This window comes from Lactuca saligna, chromosome 9 (genome assembly GCF_052625555.1).
Source record: "Lactuca saligna cultivar CGN05327 chromosome 9, ASM5262555v1, whole genome shotgun sequence".
In the NCBI taxonomy this organism is placed as follows: Eukaryota; Viridiplantae; Streptophyta; class Magnoliopsida; order Asterales; family Asteraceae; genus Lactuca; species Lactuca saligna.
Window position 1 is genome coordinate 183,965,336 of NC_136425.1, and position 12,999 is coordinate 183,978,334.

A 12,999-nucleotide genomic window follows, 5' to 3' on the forward strand; every position below is an offset into this window, starting at 1 on the left:
CATATATTCTGCTAATCGTAGATATTGTGTTTGACATAGACTTTTGAGTTCGGGTTTCTTTGGATTTTGACGTATGATGCATATAAGTGTTTTCTCATCAAGGGTCTATATTTATAACTCTATATCTCAACTTTGTTTGTGTATTTTATTAATTCTTGTTCTGTACTTCAAGACTATCAAGTAAGGACTAGCCATGCAAGAAAATTCGGAGGATAAGACAATTTTGGTGTATAGCCATTCTGAAATCTAGCCACCCAAGGTGACAATTTACGTTCTAGGCACCTCTCCCATATGTAGTCTATTAGCAATGTAATTAACATTAATACTTTTATTTTTATTTTTGAGGAAAAATCTAATCAGAGTATGATTCCCTAGATTATAGACAAAATTTTCTAAGGAAATACTAGTTCGCTATAGCCAATAGCTATGATACCAATCTGTCACACTCTCGTGAGGTAGAGGAAAAGTCAGGCTATGCGACGTTAGAATGTTGGATCACAGATATTGAACATACATTGAACAATACAAAACAACATGTATTACATAAATATTACTTCCATTATGGATTAAATATTACATCATAATATGTTTTGTAGTACTAGCATTCCTAATACAAATGGTACATTGATAGTTAGGTACAACGATAATCGATAACAGACTTCCAGTAGCTCCATCGGTGAATCACTGCTTTAGGTAGTGTAGTATTCCATCTCTCGGTTTCCCTAGAATACATGTGGTTTAATGTTGGCGAGTTCATAGGTTTTGGGTATTATACTTTGAAAGTTCTTTTTATACATAACTTTGTTAGGTTGTATGAGTATTTTGATTTATACTGTTAGGGTACCTTTAATTTGAGAATTGAATAGTATTCTACTACTTATAGGTACTATAGCTATTCATATGTATTATAGCTTTTGTAGTTCTTTTAGTGTTCATCTTATGTACCATTTAGTGTATTCTTATCTCATGAGTGTACTTACAAAAATGAGTACTTTTATTATTTAGGAACAGATTGACCGAGAGTGAACTTCTATAAGTAGTGTAGGTTAATTGTATATCATCAAATCTTAACTAATATAACTGTTTACTTAAGACGTGAATATAGGAAGGTTACAATGAGTAGCCGCCATCGAGATTCTGAGTAGAGATTCACCCCGCACAACGCTTCACCGTATGTCGGAAGTTTAGAAAGTTATGCATGCAAGGGTTGTAGCTAGCAACCGTAGGTGGGTGGGTGGGTGGGTGGGTGTGTGTTTGTGTGTGTGTGTGTGTGGGGGGGGGGGGGGTCAACCATGTATAGATCTATATATAACTCTTCTACTCTATTTAAGATTATAGAATATAGGCCGGGTGTAACGACCCAATTTTCACGTCCAAAAATTTCATTTTTAAATTAATACTTTGGAAAAACGTTTGTGAATAAACATCATTTGATTCTATCATTTCATAAACATATTTCGTATCTGAAAACCAAAACATAAAAACAACCATAATGTCAGAGTACAAAATCCCAAAATAATTCATGGTGCGTAAAACAATGTGTGTGTATGATGTGCCGCTACTGCGCCAGTTCCTTCGTCTTCGAAGAAGAGGTACCTGAAAACAAAATTGTAAACTGTAAGCATGGAGCTTAGTGAGTTCCCCCATCGTACCACATACCATACAAATAAGCATATCTGAGGAGTAGTTTCGTAATTTACAACCTGATCAACTAGAAATTTCTGGGTATGTTTTTGTGATTAGTCAAAAATTTTCAAGCTATTAAATTTTAAATAAAATAATATTCGTGAATGTCACTTAAAAAATACGTGTTGCTAAAAGCAATTCATATCATAAATGGCATGCGAAAATTTACCTTTTATTTGCCAAATATGGTAGGCACCAGGCAAATGCACATATTCTATAATGATTGAAAGAAGGTTAAAAATCGTAAACTACAGTTCTAGTCCATATATTACTACTTATATTGCAAATTTAGTCCAATAGTTTCAGTTGTATCAAATTAAATTCAAAATAGTATTTCTTTTATTGTAACAATCATTTCCAGCTTTAGACATCGCCAAAATTAATCTCATAAGTGTCATCGTGCCCAAGACGTGATGGACTTTCGGTTTATCTATACATATCATCTTCAACTTCAATTATGTTCTTGAATGTGCATTTTATACATCAAACAAAATTGAAAAACGCAATAATACATAAAAATCTAATATTTATCAAAATCAAAACAAAAACCCAGTTTTTATTATAACCAAATTAACCACATTAGTACACGATCTATGCAACTGGTGATGCCTCATCTGATTGATCAGTGTTTGATCATATGCCGATGAACATCATGTGTCGCACAACAAAACCAGTTAATAATGTATATTTCTCTTAAAGCTCAAGATGTCAAGCCATATTGAAAACATTTTAGTAATGAAGTACATGAGAATTTTGTGGCAGAAAAATTGTTGAAGAAGAAACCCCAACATACACACTATATTTGGCTCAAGAAAACCTTCATAACTTCTGTCGACATACGTGCTCTATACACCCAGATTACCTTAATTGTTTCATTAGTGATTCACTTAAAAATAATTAAAGCGATTCATTGGATTGATGGCGGTTTTATTCTTAATACCTGGTCAAACCTTTATGCTAGTCCTTAATTGGAAGAATATTGTCAAGTTCATTAAAGGGTTGGGTGTTATTTGTATTGGCATCTCTTCTTTAATGACAAAGAAGATGAGGAAGTGGCTTCTGACTTATTTTTGGCTTGATGAGTGGATTAAGTATCCCCTTTTAGTCTTATTTTCCTAGGCTTTATGTGCTAGAATTTGACAAACATTGCAGAGTGAGTTCAAGATAGTTGTTTAGTTCTTGGTTTTGAGATTAGTGTTGTTTCGATCTGGGCTTCAAGCTAAGGTGCTTAAGGAGATGGAAAAAGTTGTGATGCACTCTTGGTTATTCCAATTTAGTCGACAAATTGTCTTGGTTGCAGAATTCGAAAGGTACTTTTTCATATCTTGTGTGAGGAGTCTTATTGAACATAAGATTATTGTTATTGGTGAAAGTAAAACTTGGTGGAATAAATTTACACAAATATAAATTAACATTCTAACTAAATGGAGACATTGGCATGACCATTTTCCGTTTCCAACAAATCTCGACAATCGGGGTATTGATTTTCACCCTTCCTCAATAACAATAATCATAGACAGCATATATTATAATGTTAGAAATGATTGTTATACAAATTAAACTATTTTGTACTTCAGTTACATACATTTGAATCTATGAGACTAAAGCTGTAAATTATGCAATAGTATAGGGACAATACTATTAATAACACTCTGCAAAATATCAGGCGTATAAAATAAAATAAAGCCACTGCTCACAGCGCGCCCACTCCATCCACCACCACGTAAACCGACTCATTTCTCTATAACCCCACCACGCATTTCAATCACTTGAATTGACGTCACTCACAAACCCTAACTTCACAAATAAGTCATAACTTGCACAATAACTACCAACATGAGTTCACTTCACTCGTAATATGCAAACACTATAACCAACAAATGGACGCCGACATCGACTCGTATAACCCATATCATGCATTGTCAGTGGTAAATGTTCCCTTAGCGTCCATGTTTACCTCAAATTGCACTTCTGAAATAAAAATGAAACTGGCTTCATTAACCCCGAAGAAGAGAGATGGAAGAAAGAAGTTTAAGGAGACTCGACACCCTGTTTACCGAGGAGTGAGGAAGAGGGATTCCGGTAAGTGGGTTTGTGAGGTCAGAGTGCCCAACAAGAAGTCGAGGGTCTGGCTAGGGACACATCACACTGCTGAAATGGCAGCCAGGGCACATGACGTGGCGGCATTTGCTTTCAGAGGGCGATTGGCGTGTTTAAATTTTGCTGACTCAGTGTGGCGGCTGCCAGTCCCGAAGTCTAACAATGTACAGGATATACAAAAAGCCGCGGCAGAAGCGGCCAAGGCTTTCAGACACACGGAGGATGCGGCGGAGATTAAGGATTTGCCGGGAGTTCAGTTTTACGTCGATGAAGAAGAAATTTTCAACATGCCGGGGTTTTTTGCCAGCATGGCGGAGGGACTGATGATAGCGCCTCCTCAGACGGTGGTGTATGGCAAGCATGGGGATAACGTGGAATTTTGTGGTCGGGAGTCTTTATGGAGTTTCTAGAACTGTGAGTATATATATATACAAGATGAAGACCATATAGGAAGATCTTATAGGAATATATATTGGAAATATTAAAATGATAAGTATTGTGAGAATACTTATTATAAATAAAATTATACAGTAATATGATAAATATTGTAAGGATATGGGGATTTATTTGGTGCTTTTATCTAAGTATATATCCAATGGCTTTAATGTGGTAATCAACATTAAGATTAACCCAGATAGGAGAATGTAAAACCAATATTTTAAAAATAAGATTTTTAGTTGAATAGATGTCGTCTTTGATTTGATTTCTGGTTTTTGACTCGACCGTCCATTCAACCTGACTTCCATAATTCTTATGTATTATATATATACAGGGGCAGAAATTAGTAATAAGGGTTGCACAATTTTTTTTCCCATAGATATAATATAAAACATTAAAAAAATAAAATAAAAAACATTCCGGTCAAACATAATATAAAACATCTATTCATCTAATACAATTTTTTTTTCTGGTTAAACATAATATAACAACGATATATTAGAATTTAAATTTGTCCTCTTCGTGCAGACATCTTTTGAAACCGCTCCATTACTTTTTCATTCTCAACTTTCGCAAGTGCTTCGGTCTCGACATTACACAGCAATGCATCGTTCAAAAATTCATCGCCAATTTTGTTACGCAAGTCGGTCTTCAAGAGCTTCATCTTTGAAAAACATCTTTCTACACTTGCCGTCGCTACAGGTAATATCAAAGCCAACTTCAATAGCTTATAAACCAAAGGATAAGATCGATGCTTCCCCGTATTAAGCATCAAACAAGAAAGGTCGGAAATTCCTTTCAAACTAGCGAAGCGCTCATCTTTGATGTAAGAGTGATAAAATATCTCAAGTTGTCCTTCAAGGTTTATCATATCTGAATCATCAAAGTCATACTTGTATAACTTACCCAACTTAAAAACTTTGATTTGTCAAATTGTGCAAATGAATCACAAGGGCTCAAAGCACCCATGTATTCTAGTAATTAGGTGCTTGTTTCACTAAATCGATCCTGATATTCTGTAAGTTGCATATCTACCACCGTGTTGAAGATTTCAACCTCAAAATGAAACCTATTAGTCTTTGTAGTCCTACGGTTTCTCGCACCAATATACAACTCTTCCATATCCAAAGTATCAATTTCGTGTGTTTCACAAAAAGAGGATACTTTTGGCAAAATGCTAGCAAACCCTATGTTTCTAAAAGATTGTAATGCCTCCATTGTCTCGAAGCCGCTTCTAAAATGTCTAGATCTTTCTTTGAAGTTGCTTTGACAATGTACCTGTGACGTGTAAAATGTCATACATCATATGTAAGTAAAACACAAACTCATATGATTTAAAATATGCTAAGATTCCAGATGCTTGTTGACGGTTTGCCAATGACCCTCCCTCCTCTTTCACAAAATCTAAAACTACAAGAACATCCGCAAATAACTTCATCAAACTTGTGAGTGTGTTGAAATGTGAACCCCATCTTGTTTCTCCCGCTCGAACAAGTGTAGTCTCTTGATTTAGCCCTCTTCCGGTTTCAAGTTCACCACTATACAAGCCTTTTTGCACCCTTTCTCTTGCTTGCTCTCTAGTAAGTCTTTTCTTTTACACGATGCACATACTACATTAACCACCAACGAAATTTGCTCAAAAAAGTCACTAACACCATCATGCTTCTTTGCTACAGCCACAACTACTAATTGAAGTTGGTGTGCAAAGCAATGTACATAAAAAGCCGTGTCATTCTCTTGTAATATCAAAGCTTTCAAACCATTGAATTCCCCTCGCATATTGCTAGCCCCATCATAACCTTGTCCTCTTATCTATTAAAATTTAAAACAATTATATATATATATATATATATATATATATATATATATATATATATATATATATATATATTAAATTGAAATAACAAAAAAAACTAAAGAATAAATTACCTGACTAAAACTCAACTTATTACTTGTATTCATTTATGGCGTTTTTGAGTGTCAAAGAAGACGTATCCTTCACGTGCACTAGACCTATGAATCTTTCTTTCACAAAGCCAAGAGTATCGACATAACGCAAAACAATAGTCATTTGTTCCTTTTTTGAAACATCACTAGATTCATCAACTAGTAAAGCAAAAACATCTTGACCAATCTCTTCACGAATACTTAAAAGTACTTCTTGTGCAAAACATTGCACAAGTTCTTTTTGAATTTTAGGGGAAATTAGTTGATTGTTTTTTGGAGCATTTTCTAAAGTATTGTTGAAAATATCTTCACTAGTCTCTCGAATGGCTTTTAACACTTCAATGTATAGCCCTTTATTTTCCGAGTTAACCGACTCGTCATGACCACGAAACGGTAAACCGGTTTTCAATAAAAGTCTAACAACAATAACATAAACACGTAATCGAGCTTTATATTTATGATCCTCTGCTTCGGTTTGCCTCCTAAAGACTACATTGATAGCTTGTTTTTCCCTCATTAAAAACTCACACTTTTCTTTTGCTTTGTTGTGAAAACTATCAATACCACCCACATGAGTCCGAAATGCATCTTTTTTATTCTAAGTATCAAAACCTTGAGAAACAAATGCATCTCTCCCTCCTTTTTGTCCCATGAGGTCCCCACACAAATAACAATATAAACAATATGCACTATCCTTTTTCACACTATATGCCAACCAATCAAAGTCATCAAACCATGAAGGAACAAATCTTCTAAATCTATCACCTATTTTTTTTAGGAAACTTATGTGCCCTTACTTGACACGGTCCTTGAAGCAAATATGCTCTTCTTACATCATCTCTTATATTTGGTTTGTAACTTGTAATCAATGGCCTATCCGCTGGGTCCTTTGGAAGATCCTTCAAGTCAACATTATCATTAGGTTGGTTAGAGCATTGTGTTTGTGGAGTTGCATTAGAAACCGAAGGGATTGATTGATTGGTGATTGGTGTTTGTGGAGTTGCATTAGGATTAGAAACGGAAGGCATTGATTGATTGGTGATTGGTATTTGGGAACATTCTTCACCACTTTCATTAGGATTAGCTCTTTGTCTTTTGGTAAAAAAACCACTTAGTTTAACCTATAAAAACATAACAATAACTTCAATAAAACAACTTGCTTTCACCTAATCAAACAATAAATTCAATAAAAACATAACAATTACACCTAATCAAACAATGACTTCAATAAAACAAGTTAGTTTCACCTAATCAAACAATAAATTAAATAAAACATATCAATTTCACCTAATCAAACAATCAATTCAATAAAACAAGTTGCTTTAACCTAATCAAACAATAAATTCAATAAAACATATCAATTTCACATAATCAAACAATCAATTCAATAAAAAACATAGCAATATAACCTAAGCAAACAATATAACTTCAACAAAACAAATCAATTTCACCCAAATCAATCACTAACTTCAAAAACACATCAATTTCAAATATCTTAATGAATTGGTAATTGGTAAAACTTACTTGCTTCATTGTGAAATCGATCAAGACACCAAGTATTGTGAATTTTGATCCATGAAACCATTGAAATCGATCAAGCCTCAGCCCTCAAGGTCGATTGATCGATTGAATTTTGGGCCAAAAGAAAGTCGATACTGTGATCGACTGATCGTGACTCGTGTCTCGTGCGTGCCTACAGCAGCTTCGGCCTTCTCCCTTCGTGCGTCCCTCTTATTTCTTCATCCTTCGAAGTTCGATCGTGTTTTTTTTTTTCCTTTCAACCGATGGATGGATAATGGATTATACAATTAGGATTATTGGGCTATCTTTTTTAAAAGCAATTAGCCCAATTGCTAATTTATCAAATTAAGTTTCATTTGGGTTTTAGGGCTTTAGACAATTGGACTAACTACAATTGAATAAAACATTTGGCTCGTTATTATTTTTTTTCGATCGGTAATTCCCGAAAGAGTGAAAATAGTTTTTTATGTACTTGCACAATTTTTTTAGTAGGTGCACGATTTTTTTTACGTAGTGTCACAATAGGTAAAAAAAAAAAAAAAAAATTTCTACTTCGTACGCGGAAGCTAGGTGTTGCCGGTGCCACACCGGGCACCTACCTAGAACCGCCCTTGTATATATATATATATATATATATATATATATATATATATATATATATATATATATATATATATATATATATATATATATATATAGGATATAGATCCGGTAAGAAATTTTTTTTGGTAGGAAGGTAAGAATTTTTTTTTCTACATATTTTTTTGACGAACAAAAAAAATGAATCAATATATGATTCATTTGTAAGATGATTCACAAGAAAAAGTTATCAAAAAAACATCTTTATGATTTATTTTTAAGTAAATTAAGAAAAAATTCACTTTTATGACAATTTTAGTGAATAACAACAAAATCATTATATAAATGAATCATCGAGATGCTTTTTTGAGAATTTTTTTTTGTGAATCATCTTACAAATGAATCATCTAATGATTCATTTTGTTTGTTCGTGAAAAAAATATGTAGAAAAAAAACTTTCTTACATTCCTACCAAAAATTTCCTTCTTATTTGATCTTAACTCTCTCTCTCTCTCTCTCTCTCTCTCTCTCTATATATATATATATATATATATATATATATATATATATATATATATATATATATATATATATATATATATATATATATATATGGGAAAAGTGAATATCCCCTTAAGGGTATCAAATAAAATGATGTCTTATGGTGTGTTTGGGTAACTAAGCTTATATACCATTAATGACATATTCACTTTTCCATATATATATATATATATATATATATATATATATATATATATATATAGGGTAAAGTGAATATACCTAACAACCTTATATAAGCTTACGTACCTAACTCCATAATACTATATTGGTTTGTATCATATTTACATTGTAATTGCCTAAGGTTCTTAAACTTCAACCCTATAACTTGATTACTTCCAAAATCTTTGGATTTTGAACAATATCTTTCTTTTACATTATGTCTTTCTATCGAATACCACCTGATGGACTTCATATCCTACCACTACAAATGAAAGGATGTAGGAGAAATATAATGATGAATTTTTAATTTTTTTTGAAGTAAATCAAGTTTAGGGATGAACTTTAAGAACCTTGGATGATTGTAATGAAAATTTAATGCAAAATCACGTAGTTTGATGAGGTTAGATACATAAGCTTATATAAGGTTGTTAGGTATATTCACTTTACCCATATATATATATATATATATATATATATATATATATATATATATATATATATATATATATATATATATATATATATATATATATATATATATATATATATAATGGTAACCACCTTTTTAGTAGTTTTAGATGTAGTAAATTATTTGTTTAAAAAATTAATCCCTTTTCAAAATTAATTTCTGAAAAACTATTTATACTCGTCGTTTGGCACGGATAAACGAATAGTATATATATATATATATATATATATATATATATATATATATATATATATATATATATATATATATATATATATATATATATGGGTAAATTCACGTAGTTTGATGAGGTTAGATACATAAGCTTATATAAGGTTGTTAGGTATATTCACTTTACCCATACATATATATATATATATATATATATATATATATATATATATATATATATATATATATATATATATATATAATGGTAACCACCTTTTTAGTAGTTTTAGATGTAGTAAATTATTTGTTTAAAAAATTAATCCCTTTTCAAAATTAATTTCTGAAAAAACTATTTATACTCGTCGTTTGGCACGGATAAACGAATAGTATATATATATATATATATATATATATATATATATATATATATATATATATATATATATATATATATATATATATATATATATATATATGTATGCATTTGATAAAGAGTTTCTAAAAAAATCTCTCTTGCTCCATGTTTTCCTCACCATAAAAAAAAATCTGAAAATTTGTTATTGATCCTCTAAATTTATTATAAATTATATGGAATGTATTGATATTTTTCCAGTTATTGTCTATAGGCAAAACGGTCATTAATATACTCTCCGGTAAGACAACAGTATAACAAAGTAATTAGGAAACTTAAAAAAAAAAAGAAACAAATTTGCAATCGATACGCCATGTTTTGTTTTTCTTTGTTATTTCATAATCCACGTACTACCACATTATGTAAGTGATTAAAAATTGTACAAATTTTGTCCATCGTTTGTTAGAAGTACTAATTTGTAACTGAATATTCTAAGTATCATTTTTATATTTGTACATGATTTTACATTTGCGGTTGACGCATGGTTAAACCAAATATATAACCGATTTATCCACTAACTTTTCCAAAATCCAAAGTGTGTGATTGTCCAACTAAATAAATCACTCTAATTTCCATGAGTTAGCAGTTGAGGCTTATAACTATCACACCCCTGATCGAGGTGGCGGAACAAATCGGACTGTGCGATTAAGTTTATGGATAACAGGTAAGCTGAATATATAATACAAGTAAATCAATAAGCAATATACCATTCATGTTCCATCTTGATGTTTGAATACACGGTTTTTATAAATAATAATAATATATGAATTGCCTTAACAAATAGACATATAATACCACAACAAGTTTTTAGCTAATAGCAATGATACTTTTAAAAGCGTTTCAAAAAGTATTTTCGTTATATGAGAAACCACAATAATTAAAATATTAAAAAGGGGTTGTAAGCAGTCACCCTTGAAGTTTGAGTTCCATTTGTTCGAATTCAGTTTTTTTTGAGAAACTTATCATGAGAAACCGCAAATCCACCATTCTTGAACTTTGAAATACGGTCGAGTCCGTTTCGTAACAAATTTAAACTATTGGGGGCTGTTTGGTAATTTAATTAACCGAAGTTGGATTGATTTGGTAAAAATAATTTCAAAAGAGGGGATAAAATGGTTATTTTTATTCTAAGTTTGAATATTAGGATTTATTATGTTAAAAATAACCAAATGAAGGGTTGTTTGTGGATAAATGGAATCATCTTTTGGGGATTAGAACATATTTTGAATAAAGAACTAAACAACAAAGGCATTTTGGTCATTTCTTAAATCAAAACTGACTTAGGGCTTTTTATGCGTGTTCGTTTTATGATCGGACAATAATAGAGAGGCACAAACTCGAACACAAGGCAGATGCGAAGGAAGGCATCGAGGCAATGATGAGTCAGAAGCAAATTAGTTGGGGAAGGTTCGATCCTCGTTTGATCGGTGAAGGGGATACAAAATCAAGTGAGGGGTCCGATGGGGAGTCCGAGACTATCGATCGATGGTTGAGGAATCACGAGAGGAGGAGATATTGACCCTCACTACTCGTGTTTGCTTCATCGCCGACGAGAATGAAGAGAAGGGAACATTGGGAAATGACAAGGGGTGTTCGATTGGAAAAATTGTGAGGAGGGAGGCACCTTTGATTGGGGGTTGTTCGATCATCATCTGATCGATTGTCAAGGAATGGAAACATAAGAGGTGGACGGTTGGATCCTCGTTTGACCAAGAACAAAAAATAAAAATAGTAACCTGTCTGAAGGGTGGGGGTAGGGGCAGTACAATCCCTACCAAAATGCCCAAGCTTGTTGCACTTATAGCATCCCGATGATCCCAGTCTACAAACTCCCTCATGAGTCTTGCCGCATTTCCCACAGTGGCTTCGGCCCTGCTGGCCCTTCGACCTAGTGTCGGATCCCTTGGGTTTCTTCCCCAAAACCCCAGTAACTTGGCCAGCCTCCGCTTTCCTCTTCCGGATGTGATCTGTGTGAATTTCCCTTTCTCTCGCCCTCGCTATCATGTCTTCCAAAGTCGGGCATGATGAGTAGCTAACATGTTTTAGGATGTCAGATTTTAACATATCATATATGGGGTCTTCCTCATCTCCTCATCACCCGCGTACAAAGGCACCAGTAAGGCCCTCTCGCGGAACTTGTCGGTAATCTCCGCCACCGACTCAATCGTCTGTCACATGTCAAGAAACTCCCTGGCCAGCTGCTGAATCTCCATAGCTGGCTCAAACTCAGCCCTTAACCTGATCACAAAGTCCGACCACGTCATAGCCTCAATGGTTGGGGCTCCCAAAGAATCACTGACCACCTCCCACTAATCTCGAGCTCGGTCTCTCAAACAACCTGTAGCATACCGGACCTTCGACCCCTCAAGGTAGAAGCTCGTCAACTGAGCAGACTCGATGTATCCAATCCAGCTCCTGGAAACAATGGGGTCCTTCACCCCGTGGAACTCTGTTGCACCACATCCCCTGAAGTCCTTGAAGGAGAGTGTGCGTGTCCCTAACTGACCAGATGGCATGTCGCTCTTGAACGCCCTAAGATGCTCCTGCATCAGCTCAATGATCCCTTCCTACTAGGGTCGCCTCAAGGATGCCTCTCATGATCTCAGACACGATGAACTCCATAGTCCGTCATCAACTGTCTTAGAACCTTCTCCCGAACCTGAACCTGATCCTGACCTAGACCCTAAATCCTGCTTCGTTACGTGTCACCACCATTCTGAAATAAAACACATAATCATAAGGGTCATACATAACCTCGAGAGGTCTCACAAATTCTACAAGTTCCCTGGTTCTATCTCAACCCTCCTTGACTCGAGCACGAATCCTCTGCTTTCAATAGTACGGGCCCGTACTACCTTCCACATCTATCCATACTTTCCTCAAGGTTTGCCTTGACTTCACTAAGTCCCTTCTACTACTACTACTACTACTTGTTGCACTAATCTCATCCTAGGCT

At 33.8% G+C, this 12,999-nt stretch overlaps 2 protein-coding genes and 1 pseudogene across 2 annotated transcripts; 1 reads left to right on the forward strand and 2 right to left on the reverse strand.

Moving 5' to 3' along the window:
• Window positions 1–3,559: 3,559 nt before the first annotated feature.
• LOC145014699 (dehydration-responsive element-binding protein 1D pseudogene) lies at window positions 3,560–4,340 on the forward strand (annotated as a pseudogene).
• Window positions 4,341–4,729: 389 nt separating this feature from the next.
• LOC145017024 (uncharacterized) lies at window positions 4,730–5,095 on the reverse strand. Its single transcript, XM_078975136.1, has one exon. It carries the CDS (start codon window positions 5,093–5,095, stop codon window positions 4,730–4,732), a length of 366 nt encoding a protein of 121 aa, XP_078831262.1.
• A 110-nt stretch (window positions 5,096–5,205) lies between these two features.
• LOC145017025 (uncharacterized) lies at window positions 5,206–6,003 on the reverse strand. The gene is made up of 3 exons (XM_078975137.1): window positions 5,878–6,003; window positions 5,600–5,815; window positions 5,206–5,502 (listed from the first exon to the last, which is right to left on the reverse strand). Exons 1-3 carry the CDS (start codon window positions 6,001–6,003, stop codon window positions 5,206–5,208), a joined length of 639 nt encoding a protein of 212 aa, XP_078831263.1.
• Window positions 6,004–12,999: the final 6,996 nt, after the last annotated feature.